The sequence below is a fragment of the Rhea pennata genome, chromosome 4 (assembly GCF_028389875.1).
Source record: "Rhea pennata isolate bPtePen1 chromosome 4, bPtePen1.pri, whole genome shotgun sequence".
NCBI lineage: Eukaryota > Metazoa > Chordata > Aves > Rheiformes > Rheidae > Rhea > Rhea pennata.
The window spans coordinates 80,219,233-80,242,355 of record NC_084666.1 but is presented as its reverse complement, the minus strand read 5'-3'; the positions used below and the strand labels follow the sequence as shown (position 1 = coordinate 80,242,355).

General features: G+C 47.5%; 1 protein-coding gene across 17 annotated transcripts in view; it reads right to left on the bottom strand.

The window, feature by feature from the left end:
* LOC134140267 (adhesion G protein-coupled receptor L3) overlaps positions 1–23,123 on the bottom strand; it is a 186,744-nt gene that overhangs the window by 116,266 nt on the left and 47,355 nt on the right. For 13 of the 17 annotated variants that reach the window (XM_062575183.1, XM_062575177.1, XM_062575176.1 and 10 more), the window contains exons 3-4: positions 16,841–16,855; positions 14,414–15,214 (exon numbers count right to left, since the gene is read on the bottom strand). In XM_062575183.1, the coding sequence (XP_062431167.1) occupies positions 14,414–15,214; positions 16,841–16,855 (816 nt within the window). The remainder of the gene's footprint in view (positions 1–14,413; positions 15,215–16,840; positions 16,856–23,123) is intronic. The other 4 variants (XM_062575175.1, XM_062575185.1, XM_062575178.1 and 1 more) reach the window with 1 other exon arrangement.

The following is a 23,123-nucleotide window of genomic DNA, read 5'->3' as shown; positions in this document are numbered from 1 at the left end:
AGCTCCTTGACCCGCTCGTGACCGGAACGAGGACAAGCAAATCTCGGTAATTTTGACCGGTTGTCGTGATCAGTGCAGGATTTGAAACGTCCGTACGGAGCAATGCTTATGACCACCTCACTCTCGAGGAACTGAGGATGGATACGAGCTCATGTCCCTGGGATCAGGGAAAGGACTGAGCAACTGGGGTCCATCATCCCTGGTCTGCAGCTAACAGCATTTGGGGTTAGAGGGCTTTGGTGCCACTTGCAGGGAGCTATGATTTTGGCGTTGTCCCCATGGGACGGGCGACTCCGTCTCAACGATACTGGACATAATAACAAAAAATAAGCAAAAAAGCTACTTGCACAGAAGCAGTTGCAACGGCACCACGGTCCTAAGTTGCACCCTTCAGAAGAGCATACCACTCATACGAAACAAGCTTTCCAAAACCAGCCATCAGCCCTCAGCAAACCTGCCCAAAATGGGGCAAGCCTTAGCCAGAAACCCAGCTCCTCCACGCTGCAACTGGAGATGGAGGAAAATGCTGCTTAGGAAGGCGCCTGTGCTGCTCTCGCAAGCAGTCTATCATTTCAAAGGGTGTTTAAGCTGCTTTTCACAGGCAACTTCTTTGTGCGGGAGCTCAGCTTTCATTGTCCTTCTCTCCAGGGATGACTCAATTAGATATGGGCTTTACTTCTCCACTTACTGGATTTGAGGAATCACGCTGCTGTTATTTGCAGGCAAATCAAACGGAGGCAAGAAAGGACTGTAAATAGTGGGGGGGAAAAAAATTGCTAAACATGCCGAAAATAAACTCTGACAAGTCTACGAACAGGAGGAGACATGCAGTAGGTTGGAGACCGTGGTATCTGGTCCCACACCCCCACTTTCAGGGTGCGAGTCCCTCAAAAGCTTTTTATTTACAAGAATCCAGCCCCAAACCTCCAAATAGCTTCATATAGACAAGAGGGCAGACTGCAAACCACTGCATTCTACTTTACGGATAAAGCAGAGGTTTAAACTACTAGGAGACTTTATTAAGGAGGGAGATCAGAAAAAGGGAGTAACTGCAAAGAAGCAAAAAAAAAATGAACAAATCATCTGTGCTTTGGATAGCCAATAGATACCCACACTGGCTGCTTTATGTGCTGGATGGGTAAGGAAGCAGGTTTCCCCCCGTTACCTTGGGTGGGCTAATTGCAAAGGTTACAAATGATCGGAACAAGCTTCAAGCTCACCTGAGAATCACAGAAAAAGTCTGAAAAAGTCTACGCTTTTCAGGCACTCAAAATGAAATTGCCTCCAAAACTGGTGCTGCGAACACCTATCACAGCCAGGCCGAAACAGTACGTCAAGCCTCGACTAACCCGGCAATTAGGCAAGCAAGCAGCTACGTGCCCTGGGGCTGTAGAGACAGAAAGCCGGATTGAAGACGAACGGCCAGGTCTTTAGTTGGAGAGAAGGGGGTGCAACTTCCCTGCCTTCGGCAGAGCTGCGCCTCTCTGCGCCAGCTCAGGATCCGGCCTCCTCCCTCCAGCCTGGGACAAGAACAGCTATATAAATGGTAATGAACTGCATTCAGCTGGGAAGAAGCCATCCTGCGGAGAAGCAAAAATTGACACTTTACAGCGATTTCTAATACAATACAGGGTCTTGCGGCACAGGGAGAGGCTGCCGGTAACGATCCTCGCCCGCGTTGCTGTTGACCTCGTACCACAGTTGTCAGTAGGCTTCTTTATTATGGGTAGCTGGGCAAAAAGGGAAGGTTGGGGAAAGGAGCAGGTAGCTGTAGTCACCCTCTGACCTCTGCATTAGAAACCGGTAAGGATCTTCAGTCCTGTTCGGAAAGTCCGGCCCATTCGGATGCTTTTCTGCACTAAAGCAATGCAATTAAGTGAACCGATGCATCCTGCATTTCCAGCAGGCGCACAGCAACGGAGGATTAGCGTTTCTACTACAGTCACCGCAAGTTAATTACTACCTACTAAAATTTCATCAATCTCATCTATGACGACCTCCTATTGAGTGGGTCCAACGTGAAGAAATCAAGGCCATCTAAGGCCAGCAGTCCTACCTCTCAAAGTTTAGCTACAAACATCACTGTAGACAAAGGCGTGCTGATCAGTATGTATAACCAAAGGACAGGCTGCTGCCAGGTAGTAATTGTTTAGACACACTTTGATGTCAATGAATGCTTTTTGATCTGATCCACGTCTCCCAATTCCAGACCAAAGGTCCAGAATTCAATTTAAAATATTATCAACCCAGCACTAGCATGGACAGAAAGGAGCAAGCGATAAGCTTACTACAGGGTGCAACAAAATAAGAAAATAGCATGACTGTCTGAGGATGCAAACCATGATTTAGCTAGAATTACAACAAGCAACCAAGCATTCAGGAGGCACTGCAGCTGAGGAAGGAAAGCTCTGCGATGCCAGGAAGAAAAGCCAGCCTGTGCTCCAAGGAAAGGATCACGCAGCCTTTATTTCACGTCAGTGAAACTAGCTAGAGGACAGGAAGTCTACCTGATGTCAGCAAGACTGGCAGGAACAGGCTCTGAAGGAGAGGTCTGGCATGAACAAGTGCAAGGGTCTTGCAGGGCGTTCACTCAGACCGCTGTCAGACAGCATGTTAACCCAACTGCCTTTGGCTAGCTCTTGATTTTGTAATAAAAATCACCATAATAACGGGAGAGCTGGTAGCATAGCACAGGACAGATTCAATGCTTCTTGTTATAACACTCTGATTTTAGCTGCTTGTAAATTCAAAAGCTTTACATTTTTGGATGGTCCTTTTCCGTGGAAGGTGATATCTCAGAACTGGTTTTCACGTGTGAGAGTTTCAGGTAAAATGATTCAGCGCTTCTGGAAACAGATCTGGGGCACGGAAAAAGGGAACGCTTGTCTTTCTCATATTGGCTCAGCCCTCATTCTCTTCTCGCTGGAAAGCCTTGCTCAAAACCTCGGAGAGAGGACACCCCACCGGTGCTCCCAGCCCCACCGCTTGACAGCCAGAAGCTGCGCTGCCGCCGTCGTGCCTACCCCACACCACACACATCGCAGCATTTCACTCGGCGCCAGGCCCGAGATCCTCACCTCCTTTTCAATGAGCACAAAATAAAGCCAGGTTTAATCTGGCCCAGGGCTCGCTTCCTGGCAGAGGAAGGTCCAGAAGACGGCGCTGAAGACTGGCACGAATGCTCGGATAGCTCTCAGACCTGCTGCGTGTTCAGGGCGGCTGTGCCCATGGGTACTGACATTGTGGGGATCGCTCTTCTGGAGTTTCTCCATCCACGGACCTCTGTACTCCAACCAGCTAGCTGAACTAATTGGACTGAGCTGGCAGGGCTCTAAAGTGCCACCGTGCTGGCTCCTTTGCCTCTCACCCTTGTTTCTCTTTATTTTATTAGTTGTTTTTATTAGGTTCATTCTGAGAGCTCTTGATACTGCAGAAGACCTCCGGGGTGCAAGAAGGTGATTTGAGGTGACTTTCTCACTTCTGTTATTTAGCTAGGGACTAAATATCACCCTTGCCCTCCACGTGGAGCTCATGCTGTCTCTGAGCTTGTGATAGCAGCATCAAATAACATTTTTGGAGTCCCTTCTGACACAGGGAACTGCATTTCAGCGGACACTTCTCTTCCACCCAATGGGTAGAGTCCCACCTCGCAGCGAGCGGTGCGAGCACCGACCCAGCTCAGCCCGCAACGGTGCCAGCCCCACGGGCAGCCTTCCCGCATCGTTGCGGTTGTCCGCTGCAGACGCACAACCCACGCACCCGCCAGGCCACGCTCGGCTCAGTTTTTGATTTATGATTCATATTCAGCTCTGCTGGACACCTCTTTCTCATGCCTCTAGCTCCTGGCATGCGGCATCTTCCACCGCAGTTTCTCTGATTATGTGCATCAGCTCCCCTGGCTGGTTTATTGTAAGCCTGAGGCATCCAACCGTCGCAAAATCTGGCACAACGATGTGTCCTCTGCTAAATGCCAACCTCTCCACGCAAGCCTGAAGCTCAATCTCCTCCCTTGCATCTAGCGATCCACATGAAATACGCAGCTCCCTATCAGCACGTAATTAAAGACTGCACAAGCCCAGTTCACTTTGGATTTCAAACGCAGCTTGGGGGAAACGCAAAGGTTTATTCCCTAGGCACTGTTAAGGCATTTATTTTTATATAGACAAATGGGCCACCACTGGGCACAGTTACAGCATCTCTCGTCATATGAGATTTCCAAAGATGAAGACTGCATCCCAAAATTACAAACATTCAAATCGCCCACTAATTCCCTTGGAGGCGCTTCTCCTTTTCTCCAACATTTGCCACCTGCATTTAATAGTTAAGGAGAAGTTAAGAAACAGCCACAAAACAGCTATGCGGCCAGTTGGAAAGCACAGGGAGTGCTCCTTGTTAGCCTGCCTCTAGGCTGCTAAAACACATAGTTTGGTCTAAAAATGCAACGAGTGCAGGGCCAAAGCCCATAAAAGGCGCTTCACGTTGCTCTGGCAGGGCTAAGGTACCATAAAATGAGTCTAAATCAGCACTGATCAGAACAAGGGGGCTTGCCCTCCAAGGAAAACTCTGACGTATGTGAATCTATTTTCATTATGACCTGGAACAAAACGTTGGAATTCCTGATGGATTGTGACTTCCAACTACGCTGACTCAGAGGTGACGAAACCTTAGGACTTCATAAAAACCGATTTTTTTTCCTTCGGTAAAGTTAAAGTGCTATGTGTTTAGCATAGCATTAAAATAATAATATAACAACATTTTGTCATTAGTGGTGACAACAGGAACATCCAATTGGCTCGTTTTGATTCTTCCCTGCCAAAAAAGGACAAGTTCTTGCAAAATATTTTGATCTGATACCAATGAAACTTTCCCCAACATAGAAGAAAATACTCTATTGACAAGTTCTTTGATGTGCTCTAAGCACAAATGTACAATTATCTACGTCTAAGCCCCAGGGTCGCATAAAAAAAACCCTTGCAGCGTTGTCCCAATCATCCCCATTTGCCGCCTGGATAATTCCTCTGCTGATTGGAAAATTCTTGAATTTCCGTCAGGTTTATGATATAAATGCAGCCACTGCAGTTGCGATCAGCAGCGGTCAGCTTGGAAGCCACCATTTAACAGATCTAGATAATACCGCGGTGGCGGAGTTAAGACCGACTCTTTTCCTTGTGGCACAACATAGGAAAATTGCAGCTGGGAATCTGCCCCTTCCCCTGCAGGGAATTGCTCCCTGCTGCTGTCCCAATGCTCGTTGCACCACTTAAACCTGGACTAGGCTTTTTTTTTCTAGACCCTTATTCTAAGTATTGGCTGTCTGATGTTATCCAACGGAGTCAACCTTCACGACTCCGTGAACCCCCCGTATTTCATGCTGGTCTCGCATAGAAGTTCTCGCGGGGAAACAGGTAAAATAATAGAAATGCAACAGTTCCGCGCAGCGTGTTCAGAGCGATGCGGGGAATCAAACAGATCGATTTTGTCTGCGTAACACCTTGACGCCTGAATAAAGCGCAGCAGCACTGGGAAAAGTCAGCAAAGCCGACCAAACGCTTGGATCTCTTGGAATGGATGCATTGCTCAGGACAGCTTCATCCAAGGAGGAAAAAACCCCATACAAGCCTGTCTTCCACGAGAATAAATGCATACTTAGTTAGATCACCTTGGCAACCGATTCAGCTTGCAAATGCTATTTATATTTCAACTATATCTAATCAATGCACAAATATGAACCTACACACACACGCTGGCCAAACTGCTACCTAAAACGAGATGCAAATTATTACAAGGGAGGGTGATTAACCAATTTGCCAGGGACCTCAGGGATTCCTGATCACAAGTCATGTCTCAGATGAGAGTCAGATGCGTTGTGGAAAGTGTGTGGACCACGCTCAGCTCAAATGGGAATTAATTCGAGGCAGCCTTGTGATCTGAGAACTAAAGGTAACCCTCTTCTGGGCTCGTCAACCTTCTACAACACATTTTTTATTTAATTCCATTACAAGATTCAGATGTTTTAACAGAGGAAGCCTGAGCAGCAGTGGAGAATGACTGAGCCAAACCCCAAAATATTCCTGAAATCTCCTATGGAAGTGAAATTGGGGCTTTCTGGGGAAGAGATGCTCTCCTGACACAGAGCCACTGGCTTCTAGTAGGGCTGTTCATCTGCTGAAATTTAGAAACATGGCTAACTCCGACCTTAAAGCACTGACCATAAAAATCCCAATACATTTCAATAGGTAACAAAACTCAATAGACAAAAATCCACAAGGAGAAAAAGATTTTTCTTCCCTCCCCCCCCCCCAATTAACTGGTTCCACATTTCAGGCATTCAGCACAACAATCTTTATGTTGTTAATAAACACATTTGTCTAATGAATATCTCTTGATAATCTTGCCTGTAATTCAGGAAACCCAAGCACAGCTGAGATAAAAATATGCACACACTAAAAGCTCAAATTGAAGAAGAAGAAAAAATCAATTCATAGTTAAATTACCCATCTTAAATTTCAACATAAAGGCTACTAGAAATACTGAATCCTTGAACTCCAATTAATCTTTAGCTATTAAGCCAGAAGGGAAAAAGCTTCTTCAGCGTTATCAGAAGGGAAGCTGCAAAGAGCTCAGACTAGCTTGTGGACAGATGTCACTATTTCTTAAAATTCCCATTTATGGTAGTGGTCAGGCTGATTAACTCATGCTTGTCTTTGCCACCTTCAGCCGCCTTTTTTCCACGTGCCCATGCGCACGCGTGGTATATGTTTTCCAGCTTCACTTCTCAGGGTTTAATTGGCAGAAGTGCTTGCCATGGTTAAACAATTTTATTCGATTTGTACCACGTGAAGATATTCGGGCAAAAGGGAAAAATAATTAAAATTTAATTACATTTTTTCCCCTTTATAATGGGAAACAGTTACATTCCTTGGAGACTCAGCTGGGAATGGAACATCGCTCCATTTTATTGTTAAAGATGCAATTGAAACAATACTACAGTCTTCTTGTAGTAGAAGACTGACATACAGCCAGCACAGAATAGTTAAAACATCCTCCAGAATCAACGATGGCTCAAGATTGTCAGCATACTGAGGGGACAAAATATAGAAACAATGCCCTATATGAAAAGGATTTTCTTACAGTAGTTTTTTTTTTTTCCCTAACAGTTATTTTTACTGAAAGGCTACGAGATGGATCATACATCAGCTATGGGAATGGCCACCTATGGCAATTGGTCATCGAGTAATGCTCACGAAAAGGCCAAGGTGTTGGGCAAGATGCAATTTTAAGCTCTGCACGGAGGTCTCTCAGCATCCTTGGGAGATGCTGGATGGCAGTAGATGAGCTGCAGAAATATCCAGTGTGCCTGCTCCTTCTAAAGCTCCTCACCTCAGCGGCAAAGAGAGGTCGCCAGCACTGAGCAACCATCTCCTCTAAGCTTCTCCCGCAGAGAAATAGGTCACGTTATAAAGCAATTTTGGAGGGAGCAGGTTAACACCGTGATGTTAGACTGGACTCCGCAACCCACGCAGTGAGAAGCAAGAGGCTTGTCTAACATGCAGTCGACTAGTCGTGGATAAAATCAGAGTGCGGGCACCGCTTTAGGTACAGAGAGGACAGTAAGGTCTCTGGTAAAGCAAACTCCACCAGCTTTTATAGCTCTAGACCTACCCACCAAAGACAAGATATTTATCAGAAATAAAAATCAACTAGCTGTAGAAAGAAAATGTCATTTTTCCCAAACCTGGAAGTAGCCAAAAGGGGGAAATTTACTCACGTGCCGTAGTTTGGCAAGGCGACAGAGCATACGCTTACCATCTTCCACGTGCAGATCAGCTTGCATGGGGCCCTGTCTACAAACTGGCCCCTAAGATGTTTTGGTCAACATAAAGAAATGCCTGAGGGTGAAGTTTACCCAAAGTATTGCAAAAGGCAGTGTTAGAAGGAAAAAAACACACTTACATAGCATAGCACCAATGTGAATTAAGATGTTTTTATGGCAGCCAACTTACACTTGCATATTAAGAACAGGGCAATCTCTTCCACTAGCATTTGCCAACACACTTTGACAAGAAAAAGCTGATATAACAATCTCCTTTCCTCCATGCCTTCACCTCCTCGAATCATCACCCTTTACCTAGCTTAAATATAGGATCATTTAAAAAGGGAAGGGGAGAGGAAAAAGGCAAAGCAACAACCTGAAAACCCATTCATTTGGGGTCGAATCTTCCCCCACGTTACAGAAAAACGGCTGGAACGAGTTTGTGCCCTTTTCAACAGACAGATGTTCTCATCAACGAGAAAATTAGAACTTGATGACAAATGTAGATGTTTAAATGTCACTCCCTACCACTCCAGTTCAAATAAAAATGGAAGAGGCATTAAGAGAGCAGTAAGCAAGCTCTGCAGAGAGGCAGTTTCTTCTAATTAAAAAAACAAAGCTTAAGGATCCATTTGGCGATGCTCATCATCAAGTGCATATCTGAAAGCAGAAAAAGCTTTGCTTTGCTTTCAATGCCTACCAAGCGATTATCCCATTCCTAGTTAATTGTGCGCTTTCTCCGCCTATTCAGGAATTTCACACTCCACATAACAAGTTTCTCCTGTACTTTTGAAAATAGCTGCGACCTCCCACAGAAGGCAACCTCCAGGCACAGGGTGAGGTGCAAGGAGGCCACCTCAGGAGGCACACTTGTTTTTTTTTTGTTTTTTTTTTTTTTTGTTTTTTTTAATGTATGATGATGCAAAAAGGCACAGAAAGGCTCAATGGCTGGACAGTATAGCCAAGCACATTTATAATACGTTTTTTTTTTCTTTTAACCTCTCTACCACTGGGAGAGAACGCATGCAGAAGCAAAGCACCGAGTGCAAGACACTGTTTGCCTCCTGGAGCCCTGCTGCCTTTCTGGAAGATACACTTTAGCTCAAGTCAAGTCATTAGGCTCCGTGCGAGAGGAAGCGGATGAAATCCAATGGAATTCATTACAGAGGTCACACTCTATGAGCTAACGGTCCCTTCTGGTCTTAAAAAAAATCTATTAATCTAATTTAATTCTCTGTTCTCCTCTTCATACCGGAGTCAATTTAAACTCATTTATATGAAAAGGACACGTTGCGACGGGCTGACACACCACACTGTGTCCTGACGACACCGTTTTAGGCTTTCTAAAAGCTTCCCCTTGGATCCCACTGAGCTCAAAGAGAGGCTACTCCTGCAGGATAGCGTTCCCATTTCTTGGGGGCAAAACAGTTTGGGACAAACTGTGGCTCCTCGGACCTGTTCCACCTCAACCCAGCTATGTAACTGAGGGGACTCATAACTTCCCTAGGCTCCTTAGAAGCTTCCCGAAGAGCAGCACCCCTTTTCCTTGGGCCACCCCCAGCACCCTTCAAAGCATCTGGATAAAAAAGCATCGCAAATCTGTCCCAGGCCTGATCTCTCCAGCGGCTACGTTAATTTATTCCAGCAATTTGAGCCAAGTGCGAACGGCCCCCCGTCTGCCAGCTCGGGCTGCTACAAAGGCAGCCGATTTTCCCATCTTCCGTCAGGGCCACCGAGAACCTTCTGCAGTTTTCAGCTCTGATGTTTCGCGGCTTTTGCCCCCCTGTTTGGAGTCCTGAGCAGCGGGCACTTTCCGCGAACACAGAGCCGAGCAGCTACGTAACCCGAAACGCCCAGCACGCTTATTCAGAGCAAGGCGGTTCAAACCGAATGCCGTATTTCAGCGAAATTTGCCTTAAGTCCTGCTTCCTCTCAGTGCATTTTAATCGAGCAAAAATCTGGATAGAGTGAAAAAAAATCCTGTTACGGCAAACGATCGCCAGGTCGCCTTAATGGAATCGGCCCTCCGAACCAAGCCTTCATCATCCGTTGTGCCCCCCAAATCACGAACACCCTGCTGAAGAAAGTCACGCCAACGCAAAAACGTTGGGCAGGCATCGGGACTTGAATTCCTACAGACAGTTGTTATTTGTGCCAGCTTACAAGTTACACAATCCTTTTCCGACGCTATTAGGGAAGGCCTGCTGGATCTCCACGTGTAAGGTTGACCTTTGCACGCCTCGTGGATGACTGTTGCTTTATATCAGCACAGTTGCACCTTATGCGTTTGAAAAGTTGACTTGGTGCCGCAGCTGAAGGATTTGGAGATGCTAACGGCATCAGCACAGCTACCTGCTAGCCAAGAGAAGGCTCCAAAAATCCAAAGGGACCAAGAAACCTGTAATTATTGTTGTCAGCTGAGAAGAACCTCTCTTGCCATCTAAACCTTGTACCCTGGAGCTCCTGTGTTTCACAGCAACTGAAGGCTGGGGACAAGTGGTCTCTACTGCTTACCAGATCTGAGGAACCCAGAAAAAAGTCAAACTCTGCTACTGAAGCCTTAGAGTCAAGGACTCAGTTTGCCAACACATGCCCATGGGTGTGTACAAGTTTAAACTCCAAACAAGCATTCAGTAGCTTTGTAGTCTACTCTTAAAAGAGCCTTTTACTCCTCTTTAACTCGAGTATCAAGGACCCTCATCAGCTTTCTTGGCTTTATTAGCCAAAGAAATGAAAGCAAGTCTGGTGTAGCAAGTGCTGCACAACGCTGGTGGCATCAAAGTAGTTAATTAATAGCACTGAATAAGACTGTAAGAGACGAGTCTTAATAAGCGGTGCTAAAAATACTACAATATTCATTTCCAGAACAAACACAATCAGTGGCAGACAAACGGGGAGAGCGATCAAGGCCCACGAATCGCCCGACTAGAGGTATTTTCAGTTGTGAGGGGGAATAAAGTCTGCTCATTTAAGAAAAAATACTGTAGCAAAAAAACAAACCGGCGTATCAGGGACGCATCCCGATCTGTGATGGCTGAAGCCTTTAACCAAGCTGAAGGGCTCATAATTGCTTTCTGGAGGGGCTTGACGCTCCAGCAGGTGAGCCTAATAACGCTGAGTGTTTAAAATAGGCGATACAAACACATTTGGTTACGGACTTGGTCATACCTGCCTTTCCTCCAGGCTTCATCCAACTCCTTCGAGGAGAATCCTAGCAAGTTTTAATCCTGCTCTGGGGTGAGGGGAGAGGAACTGCCAAAATGCAATGACTCAAAGCTGGAATATCCAAGAGCCTCTCACTGCGCTAAACCCCCAACCCTGGGCAAACCCCCATCACTGCAGACCAGCCAGAGAAACGTCCTGGCCAGCAGCTTCCCAAACGACGCATTCTTTGCTGAAAAACACGTGTAAAAAGCCAACGCTCAAAAAGACCTCACAAATACGTGATGCAATCCTTTGCTGCTGCAGGAGAGGATCTTGGACATTTGTTGCATCTCCTTTCTCCTTCCCCGCCCCTGGCAACCAGCTCAGCTCCAAAGGGCTGGCACGCTTGCACCCGAGCTCGCAAAGTATTTGCACGAGAACGATAACCTGCGGTGGATGTCGGTGGGACTACCTGGTGGCCCTGAACTTAATGAAACTGCAATTAATCAAGTCTCCAGACAGATTCCTGAAGTCAAGTAGCTTGCTGCAGAAGAGGAAAAGCTGCTAGCCTTCATATGCAGTTAATGTCTTTTTTTCCTATGCAATTATCTTGATATTTGCAGCAGTACATCCAATACTCGCTTCCAGTAACAGCCGCCTTAGCTTTTCAGACATGTTTTTGGCAGCGTGCGTTCCCCCTCCTGGTGTTTGACAGGATTATGAAGTGCAAAAATCACTGGCCTCCTTTTGTTTTGGAGCTTGAAAGCAAAGTTTAGCTTAATGATTTGTCTCTAGCTGTCCGTCGCTTGCTTTAAGCACGCTGGCTACCCACCAGCCCAGCTCCACAACACTCCCACTGCTAAGCAAGCAGGCGCAGGACGGGGGCGCTTCCCAGCGTGCGGACACCGCCCGCGATTTTAGCGCGCCCTTTTGCTTTATAACGAGAAATTCCCATTTGGTTTGCAAGGGTGACAACTGATCTCCAAAGAAGCGCGGCCAAACACTGGTTTAGCTCCCCGAAGGCTTGGTCCACCGAACCATTTTCTCAGGGTGGCTTAATTAAGTGCGTCACGGCACTAGCAGTGATTCGAGGAATATCGAGACCCCTCTACCTCTATTTGGTTAGATCCTCTCCCGTTTCCCAGTCCTGCTGGAAGCAGCACATTTTTATTTAGGAGGAAGGAGCAAGCACATATTTATTCGTTCTGGAGAGGCACTGAAGATACTCCCGCTGTGCTAACCAAACAGCATTAATATTTATGAAGAGCTGCACAAAGCGAGTGTTTTGAAGCTGTGGAGTCTTGCGCTTTTTCAGGTTTCTCATGCGAAGGTAGGGGAAAGCGCACAAACTTCAGCTTTCCCGACAAAAGGCAGAAAACACCTACTTTTAGGAAAGCATCCTGCGGCACAGTTTTTAATCAAACGCTGTTTTTTCTGAAGAGGGAAACAATTAAAAAGGAGAAAAACGAAGAGCTGCCTGGGGCTGCGGAGCGGGGAAGAAACGCGACGCGTGCACTTCTGGGCCGCAGCGTATCCCAAGAGGGGAAGTCTCCTCCTGTCCTTCTAAGCTCCAGCTACCGGCTGGCCACCAAACGCAGTTTGAGATGCCGGCTTGGTCATAAAGATGCTGTTTTGTTCACCGCTAAACCGAGACACATCTTTCCATCTGAACAGCAAAGAGGGACTGAAATATTTACAGAACAACGGAGAAGTGCGCGTACGGGCGAAGAGCGGAGGATAAAAGTTGCAGCTTTGGTTCATGGTACGCCTTAGCGGAGGGGCTGCTCAGAGCAAGGGCTGCTCCCTCTGCCAACATCCAGCCACAACGTCCAGCTGGGAGCTGCCACCGTAAGCAGTGACGAGGAGCGGGAGGGCTAGGTAGGACAGGAGGAGAGCTAGGAGGAAAGCAGCTGGAAAACAAAACCTCAGCAGAAGCTGCAATTAAACACTCGTCAGACATCAAAAAACAGCCCCTCATCCACCAGGAGAAGCTGCTCATCCAAAAAGGCTCAGCCGCCCCGAATCCGACTCCAGAGATACCGAACGTGTCTTATCGCGGCAGGACCTCGAAGCAAGAACAGCTCTTATCCGGCACCCAAGTGGGATTTAAGAAAAAAACAGCCCTTTGACTGCCTTTCCCCGGGAAGGACAGAGCGCGCTGCAGAGCGCGCGGCGCAGCGAGCCGGTCACGGCTACCTACGGGCACGTGACGGCTTTGAGACGTTCGAGACTCTCGGCCCACCATCCGCATTACTCAGCTGTCAACGGAAAGGCCTCAGATTTATGATGTGAAAATTACATTTTAACGAGGTGTCATATGTGTTTAAAGTCCTTATTCATCACCGCGCCGCCACATCTTTTACCCACGACACAAACGCGCTTAATTAGCATATTATAAGGACGGAGGGTTCACCTTATCTGCGTCGTAAAGCTGCTTCAGGACAAAGACAGAAAGGCAAGGAGAGAAACCCGCTTGGTTGAATTCAACGGTTGCAACCACGTGTCGAGAGAGCATCCCGCGCTCTTTAACACGAGCGCCGCGGATCGAAGTTTGACGCGCGCCCTCCGACGTTCCTGAAGCAGCGCTGGTCTCCTGGACGTTACTTAAGCGGGAAGACCAAACCGTGCCCTCAAAAGTAGCAGGTCTTCCTGCTTGTGCTCTTGGAGACATCCCAACAGCACCTACCCTTACAGGGGGACAAAATCCGGGCCGGCGGCAGGTCCGGAGAAGCAAAACCGGGGTGACTGGAGGGGGTTCATTTTTTGGAGGGGAGAATTTGTTGGCGTTTTCTTGCCATTGTTTACGCCGGCTGCCGCACAAGAGGACGATGATTAAAGCGAGCAGCTCTAGTGAATATTAAGAGAGATTAGGTTGCGGAAAAATCTTTCAGCTTCTTGGTAGGCCCTTTGGGTTTCCTCTTCCTAGCAGCACGCAAATGGGAAGCTGGGGGCGGGGGGGAAGGGAGAAATGTGAAAAAACCTGAACGTTTCTCGTGGCCAAACTCCCCCCGCTCCGCGACTCCAAGCAGCGCCAGGTCTGCAGCGGCGGCTTAGGAAAGCTCCGCCGCAGCGGTGATCCCAAAACGCCTACCAAAAACACACCTCGACTTAAAACCTGCCCAAAACGTTCAATCGCTGTGGAGGGACGCGATCCCTGCCGCCTCCCCTCCTGCCCGGTCGCCTCAGGAAAACAACGTTTGAGACGACGCGAACCGCAGACCCGAGCGCCTGGCTCTTGTTTTATGTACTTCTATTTCGTTTCGTAGCAAGACGCCCCCAAAAAAGTTATTTTGTGCAGCTTCAGCTCTGAAAATCCTGCAGCTGGGGCTTCAGTTACAAACACGGATGGATCAATAACACAAGAGCATGCTTCAATTTTACGCCTTGTTTGGAAATAATAAAAAAGAAGCAACAACTAAACCATTTCCCTCCCCCCTCCAGCATTCAAACTCTTACCTGTTCTGCTGTCCAGCGGTCCGAAATCCAAGGAATACTTCACCACGTGGTAGTTGTTCCACACGTACAGGAGGTTGTCCCGGGGATTATAATCCACGGCAGCGATGTACTGATAGGAGTTGGGAAAGGGCACGTCCACCATGCTATCCTTGCTTTGGTCAGTGTTATATATGTAGTCTATTTTATTCCCCGTGGCTTCGTTGTCGTCGTCCTCGTACACCGACTTCACCACGTACAAGATCCCACAGATCATGAAGGCGTTGGAGGCCGACCTCTTGTCGTAGGCGGTATCCCACGTCCCTTCGATCCGCAACGTGTAAGGGTTCAGCTGGCTAATGACTATCTTGCCGTTGTTTTGCTCCGTTGCATAGATAACCCACAGCCCGTTCTCGTCCACGGCCAGGTCGATGTCCGACTTGCCGCCCCAGCGGTAGGGAGAGGTGTCGTGGTAATTGGCGTTGGCGATGATGGCCTCCCCGCTTTTGATCCTGGTCCGCAAGTCAAACTTGACTATGTTCCTGGTGCGCTCCTTGTTGAAGAACAAGGCCCCGTCGTACACCACGAAGCCCGTGCCGTCCACCCGGTGCGGCAGCTTGTAGGTGGTGGTGGGCCTCCCGGCGATGAAGTCGTCCTTGGAGGAGTACTCCGTCAGCGTGTCCGTGCGGTAAGGTGTCCAGGGCATGTAGTAGATCTTGTCCGATGCCTGCAGAGGGTCCTTGCACCAGGCCCCGGACTGGTGGTCCGACTCAAACAAGTGTTCGCTCTGGTATACTCCTTTTAGAAGGCCGGGACAAAGAAAAACTGCCGGAGGGGAGGGGAAAAGAAAACGAGTTTAGAACAAAAACCCAGCGTTAACGACAACTCTGGGGAGGGGGGTGGGGGTGGCACAAACGTCTAAATTATTCTAGGTCTGCAGCGGAGAGCGGTCGAGATCCAGAGCAGCCCCCGAGCCATGCCGGGCGACTGCCTCCCCGCTGGCCACGCGGCTAGAACAAGGCTTGCTCCATCAAATTGATACATATATTCCCCCCCTCCTTGCTTTTTCTATCAACTTCTGTTTGTGTCCTCATCGCTTTCCCCATCTCTTGGTACTTACTTGGCCCGCTCGCCTCGGGAAGCTCTGAAATGACTACATGCCGCCACGGGCTTTCGGGGTTTGGGTTGCCAGAGGGTATCTCTAGAGCAAACCCAGAGCTACTAGGTGGAGGGGAGGGGGGAAGTCCTGGGGCATCGCTCCATGCCTCTATTTTGAACCGCCCCCCGAAGAGTGGCCTAAAAATGGAAATAAGAGAACAAAACTCCCAGCCTTGCAGCCCAAGCGGTATTAAATGTTTACAGGGTACCGACAGCAAAGCAGAGGTGAGTCCCTCAGCATCTCAGCAGAGTATTCAACGCATGTGGGAAAAGAGGGGAGGAAACCCAACCACAGGCCCGTGGTTTAGCTAGAAACAAGGCTTCCGAAGCTGCTACAGGACACACACAACATGCAGTCCACACGATTAAAAATGAATGATGTATGAACGCTGAAAGGAAAAGGAAAGGAAGGAAGGAAGGAAGAAAGGAGAGAAGGACGGGAAAGAATCAAGTCCGCTCGGAGAAGAACCCAAGGTCTAGATTTTAATCAGTTAAAAAAAATGTCCTGTTAAATATAGTAGTAATTCAAACTTATAAAAAAATGAAATAAAATAAAACAAAAAAAAAAAAAAATAAAAACACATGTACCTTCTACTGTTACATGAGAGGAGCACAGAGGAGCGGTTTGACTAACCGGGGTGGCTTTGCTGCTCAGACTTCGGAGCGGGGCCGGCTCGAGCGACGGCGCTCGACGCGCGGGTGTTTGGGGGAGAGGGTTCGGCAGCCGGCGCCGCGGGACACCCAAAGGCGCCCTCCCCTCCCAGCTTCCAGTGCGGCCAATTCTCGTGGGAAATCCAGCAATTGAGATAACGGAGGAATATCGGATTCAGCAGCTGGTTTGAGAGCGCGTTGCTCTGCTGGAGTCTAAGCAACCATCTGCAGCAGCTAATAAAGCAGCGCTGTTTCTAAGAGATTTTTGCAGCAGAGATATGCATATGCATATATATATATATATATGCATATATATACACATATGTATGTATATACACATGCATGCTTGTCCAAATTCTTTTGGGGCTAGAGCAGCGGGACCGGTCTAAACCTCTAAAGAGCAATTTAAGGAAAGAAAACGGCACTGGCAACGCTCTTCTGCAAAAATGAGTTATCTAGTGAAGTTGAGCAGCAGAGATACTGAATAAACTTTAACAACAACAAAAAAAAAGTAGTGAGAATTAATGACAAGGTATTTCAACTAAAACGTTAAACTGTTAAATAACTTAGCCTATACATAAGTTATATATATATATATATATATAGATAGATAAGTAGATAATTGGAAAGGTATTTAATTACCTTTTTGTTCCACTTCTATTGTAGAGAGAGAATTAAAGAGAGAAAGGAGAAAAGAGAATAGATTAATGGTACTGTATTGGCCAGCTACTTTTCTTTACCTCTTTCATACGAAAAGGAAGTTTTATTAACTTATTTTACTTTTATTAACTTATTTCACTACTACAGTATGTGAACATTTTATATAGATACATAAAACCCTTCCTCTCATACACACTGGAAAATAGGCAGACAAGCTGAACAAAATACAGATATATTTTAACTTTACAAAAAATCTTTAAGAGGACAAAAAAAGAAAAAAAAAAAACAAGAAACACCTAATACTTGGGACATCCAAAGGCCCCTGGAATTTTTGAGTCACTTCAACACCAGCTGCCTATGGATCAGGTTCCTAGAGCAAAATGAAATACTTGTGTGCTGCAATAGGACTGATCCAGATTTATGAGTAGAATCAACCCTTCTGGGGAGAAACTCTATAAAACAGTCTTCTTCAACTCCTTAGCCCAAACCCTGCAGAAAGCTAGGGCGACGCCTGCGTCATGCGGGAAAATCCTCCCCGAGGACTCTAACGGGGGCCTTAGGAGAGGGTCACCGACAGCACGTTAGACAGGGTTGCATCCAGGCGGGTTTTGAATATCTCCGGAGAAGAAGACTCCACAACCTCGCTGGGCAACCTGTGCCAGTCCATCTGCAGTTCCCCACGCGGGGACGAGCGGGTCCAGAGCCAGCCACCTAACACCAGCTCCCAAAAAAAGCATTTCCAATAAAAAAAATATATGTGTTTTTTTTTAACCTGGGCTCCAATTCGAGCTCCTGCCGGACGTGGTGGCTGGAGAAACCTGCAGGGCAATTGCTCACCTTGCACCCAGCTGCGGCTGGCCACAGTTAAAAGTCGTAAAACGAAGGCATTAAATGTCCCTGGCAAAAGCAAGAAAGCAACACGACAGGTCCCAACACGCACGGCTGCTTCGTCCGCCGCGTCCCCGATTTCTTTGGATGGAAGGAAAAAATCGCGCGAGCCAATTAATTAAACGCCCTTAGTACCGCTTGGGTTGAGCCTCTGCAAACACGCCCTTCATTTCTGGCACAGGTAACGCTCGAGCAGCGTTAACCGCTCGTTTTCTTACCAGCGCACTTAGTCGGGCTTGGCTGTTTCGGGCACGAGCGCGGCGGCAGGTGCCGGGAGGGAGCCTCGCGCTGGCAGCGCTTCAAACCCTCCCCGCGAGCCCAAAAAACGCGCGTTCAAGCGGGGACGTTAAAAAGGCAATTGCAAGCGGAAATAAAAAGTTGTCCCCCGTACGGTGCCAGCTTGTTTGTTCAAGTCAGAGGCCTGTAACTTTTATTAATAATTTCCCCTACTCTGCATTGTTATTAGCGTTTTCCAAGCAAATTCAAGGCTGCAAAAAGACTATTTCTCCCTTCTTGCGTCCACCTGCTCGTGCCTATCGTACTCCTTTCCGTACGGCTGCAAACAAAATCTCAATTTACCGCACAGCGGCAACGCTTGCCTCTTATTAAATGAAGAGCTAGCGCTTCATTTGCTGAAAAGGGGAAAGATCCTCTCCTTCCCTCCGCTTCCAACCTGCATTTCCCATGTAGGACCCCGGCACCAGCGAACGAAAGCGCTCCACGAGCGCCTCGCGTTACACCGGCTTCGTGCTGCGCGTTTCCAAATTTATCGCCTTCTCATTAATTTCAGAGTGAAGTGCAGAGATTGAAAATGCCAATAATCCATAAATGCTTTCCCAAACCACAACCTAAATTAGATCCTTAAATATGGTATCTATGGGATCTGCAGAAATCAAAGCTGTCTTTTTTTCCTTAAGTGGTTTTTTCTCCCTGTTTCTTTTTTTTAGATTTCCATTCCTCTGATAAATTTGTAAAACCTTTCAAACCATTAATTTGGGCTTTCTTAAAATGTTAGTGCTTTCAGTCTGCTTTTTAATACATAATAACTAAATTTAATAGAAGCTCACTAAAATATTGCTAAGGATTATTAATGTTGCCACTTAAGTCAGCCTAACTTAGAGCCATCAGGATCAAGGAAACCACTAAGGTGCATTAACTCTTGTCCACTGCACATTCCTGCGCCCATGAGCATTGGCCACTGCTCATCATCAGAGACAGAAAAATGAGCTGGACGGACTTCTGGCCTGACCCTGCAGCCAGCCCCACGTCACCAGCTCGCACCAAAATAAGCGGTGGTAACATCTTCTTTTGCCACGACTCTTCCAACCTGCAGTGCACTAGTATTAAAAGCGATTAAAAACAAGCAGCAGGATGATTTTGTGCAAGAGGAAAAAAAAAAAAAAAAAAAAAAAAAGCAGTCCAATAACGGTCCAAAATTCGATTATGGCTCTGATGCATTCGGCCAAACTCGCGTTGCCAGCTGGCCTCTTACTGCTTCTAGTGTGACAGCAGATGAGCGAGCTGCCGTTAAACTACAGCAGAATCAGCCACCTGGACATCGTTCGCCTAAAATAAGGGCAGGGGGAAAAAAGAGGCGGAAAAAAAACAATATAAGGACCTATTTTACGTCCAACTCCCCAGGATTACTCAGAAATGAGTGCAGACAGACCGACCCACAAAACAGTTGGAAAAACCTACAGCAAAACAGGCGTCTCAGAAGTCACCTTGCCAAGTAATATCTAATCCTGCAAGAGAGCACGAGTCTAGGTTGTCTTCTACTTGGTCGTTTGGTCCCCACCGTAACTGGTCACACGTAACCAGACCTGGATAACCGCCCCTGCTTCTTCCTCCTCCTGGGAAGTCAAAAGCACTGCAAGATCACTTGGCAACGCGGCAAGTGTAGCTAATTAGGCATAATTATTATTTGCATAGCTATTTATACTTTCCTTGCCAGGTAAGTTGCAAACCCTCCTTGTCTGGCTTTAAAAGGAACAAAAAAGCCTGAAGTTCGTTAAAGGCTCGTCCTCGTGCAGGCACCAGATAAATTCGGGACATCAAGACCACGACGGAGGACCGGGAGGTGTCTCGCCTTAAGCGGGAAGGGAAAACGCCGTAGGTGAGGGGCAGCCGAACCGAAGCGCTGCGCCTTTTGGCCGGCTTTTTCTCCAAGGAGGAGCAAACCGTCCGTCACGCCGCCAGCTATAAAATAACGGATTCCACAGGTCCAAACGAGGCTAATCACGATTGCCAAGGCATGTCTGCGCGGCGCGAAGCGAGCGAAATCTGATGCTCTGCAGAGAAAACTTTTTTTTTTTTTTTTTTTTTTGGCGGGGAGGGGGGAAGCTCTTTGCTCGGCAATAAGCCTTGGCAGTTATCTCATGCCTTTTGAGTATCCCGTATTTCTCGTTCGATCGCGAGGCGGATTGCTGACGCCGGCTGCTGCGGCCGAGTTTCCTTTAATAACGCTCGGTAGGTGAAACACCTCTTCTTCGCTCTCGAGAAAGGTGTGAGGAGCAAGGTGGGAGGGGGTTGCAGGCATCCACCGCCTTTCTCAGCGGTACTCGTCCTAAGCACTACGAAACGGCAATGAAAAAAAATATAAAAAACAACTCTAAAAAAAGGCCGGCTAAAACAACTAATGCAAAACACAGCTTTGGAGCCCGCGGCGCTCCGAGGCTCGTCCGACCCGCCGGCGTTTCAGCGGCGAGCGCGGCCCGCCCAACGGGAACAGGACGGCTCCGGCGGCGCTTTTCCAGCCCTCGCTCCGGGCGCGCGGCGGGAGACGGGAGAGGGCACCCGCGTGCCTGCGCCGCCGCACCGAGAACCGAAGGAAAAGCGCTTCCGAGCCACGGGGATTTTAGCTCCCTGCCGCTCGAATCCGCGGCTCAGGAAGGATGACATTATATTTTATCCTTCTTTTCTCATGAATAAGTACCGATATAAAGCAGGGACCTTGCTGCAATGAACTGTCACTTTAAAGGAATACATCGGAGACCTTTAACTTGCACTGGTATATTCAGTGAAGTAAAAATATTATTCCGCTTGGGAGAACCACAAATTACAGCAATAAAATATATGCGGTGAATACGTACACATTTGGTACTATTTGCAATGAACTGAATATTAGGCACCACTAAGACCTATCATTTTCGCCATTAATGGGAAAAAAAAGACTATTTTATTTCTAATTTAAAGCATATGAATTTATGAAGGTTCAGAGAAGTCTTCTGTGTGCTTTTGCAACAGCTTAACTTCTAATACATTATGTATCGGGAAATCAGGATCCTTGAGCCCTTGCACGATATTTACCGGTGCACGTTATTGGAGCGGTCAGTGTGTGGTGCCCTCTCTCTATTTCACAGCCAATGCAGCATTTTCACCATGGCATCAAGAGATTAAAATATTTCTCAACAGAGGGGAAAAAAAATGCAGATAAGTGACAATGAAACATGCTCATTTTGCTATGAGGTAATTCAATAAATCTGTCCACCTCACTGAGGCTCAGATTCTCTCTTTTTTTTTTAATCTAAAACAGCACTTACTCTTCTTGCTAACTTCGAACTGGAAGAAGAAATCAGGGCACAGCTCGGTTTTCAGCAACCTGAAAATAGAAAACAGGGCTACGAAGGACCCTGTGAGGTGAAGGGGACAGATGCGGATGCCAAGGCTACGGCTGGTACATGCTGCTCCCTCCCAAAATCTCTCTTCTGCCTAACGTAGACGAAGCACTAACCCAAGAATCGCTCGTAGTGCCAGAGGCGAACGTGGACGCTGACCACCGGCCCTTTCCTTTCCTTGCAGCCCCTCTCATCTATCAACCGTGATGAGAAGACCACGACGCAGAAAATTCACAGATAAGAACGATAGCGCGAAAACTTTCTCGGTCTCGATACTATGCAAGGGTCAAATGATGCTGCCTCGGCCATGAGCATGCTACTTCTGTCCAAGGCCGAGTGCTGCTCATAGCGCCTCTTAGGAGGGCCTTTTGGAGATGCAGCTTTCCATAAAACTACTGAATAACCACAGGGAGGGCTGGGAAGGCTTTTGAGAAGAGCTGCACCAGCAAAAAGCTTTCTTGGGGAACCCAGTGCTGGTGAGTCAATGCCTGGCTAGAGCTGGAACAATTTAAGGAGCATCACCATTAACATTTTCAAAGAAAAGTAACCTCAAGACCATCCAACAACATATGTCTGAACTGACGGACACCACAGTCCATCACTACCCCAGCCTGCTTTTTCCACGCTTGCCTTTCTGGGAGGTAGCAGTTTCTGATGAGCAGCAAAACAGCAAGATGACAGTAACCCACGGGGTTAAAAGTTGTATTGCTCCCGGATTACAAAATTTGGATCACGCTTAGGCACAGCCAACAAAGCTTTAAGTAACTGCTTGGCCAGAGCAGTCTCAGGAAAGCCTAGGAAGCCTTCTGTCTTCAGCACAACTCAACAGCAAGAGCAGCGCAATGAGCGGTTGAGGGTATCTACCCTGGGGTCAGAAGGAGGTTGGGTGCCACGTTGAAGCTGTGTATTTTACAAGTGCTGGATTTTATAAAATTTAAACATCTTTTAGTGCGCCACTATGTTCTCATTGAGGTATTGCAAGCTAAGGGAAAAAGAAAGAAGTCACTATCTACACTGGATCAACACCAGCAGATTACCTGCTCTTTGGCTTTAAAACATGAGCCTTAATTAGCAGAACACTACTGCATTTTTAAATCCTTTCTACAAGGACTCTGGTTTTCAGAGAGGTACTCAGCAGTTGCAGAACGACGGCCCTCGGCGACGCTCGGAAACACCCCAGTTTTGGTGCTGCGCCTTGCATGCCGCGTATCGCCCAGCTATTCGCCCGCACCTCAGTAACGCATACAAAACACTGCGGACTGCACAATGTCACCCACCAAACACCAGGCAGCTCGCACTGCAGTTCCCAGCCGCATCCTTTCCCGTGGAGCGATATATTATTGAAATACGTCTTAAGAAATTCCCTTTGAAGCCAAACACATGGGTTCAACGAGCAGGACACGTGCCCTCGTGCGTGAAGCTCATCTGCAGAAGAGCCTGAGCGCAGCCTTGTCTCCTCAGCAATCTTCTGCTCGCGGGGCCACCCATCTACCTCACCTTCACCTAGGTGAAGCTCTCGCCCAGCCCAGGGGCCAGCCGTTTGCCAGCTATTTAATTCCCTCTTCAGGAACTCACCACAATTCCCAGGTCCCAAACTTCTGAGGAATCCTATTAGTCCAGTTTTCAGGGAAAACTTCTCCAGCTTGTGCAACAAAGCCAGGGGTGAACCGGACCAGGTGCTCGTGGCACAGCCTGTAGCGCACCAAATCTCTTCTTACTCCTTTCCCCTTCTTTGTGTGTGGGAGAGATTTTTTTTTTTA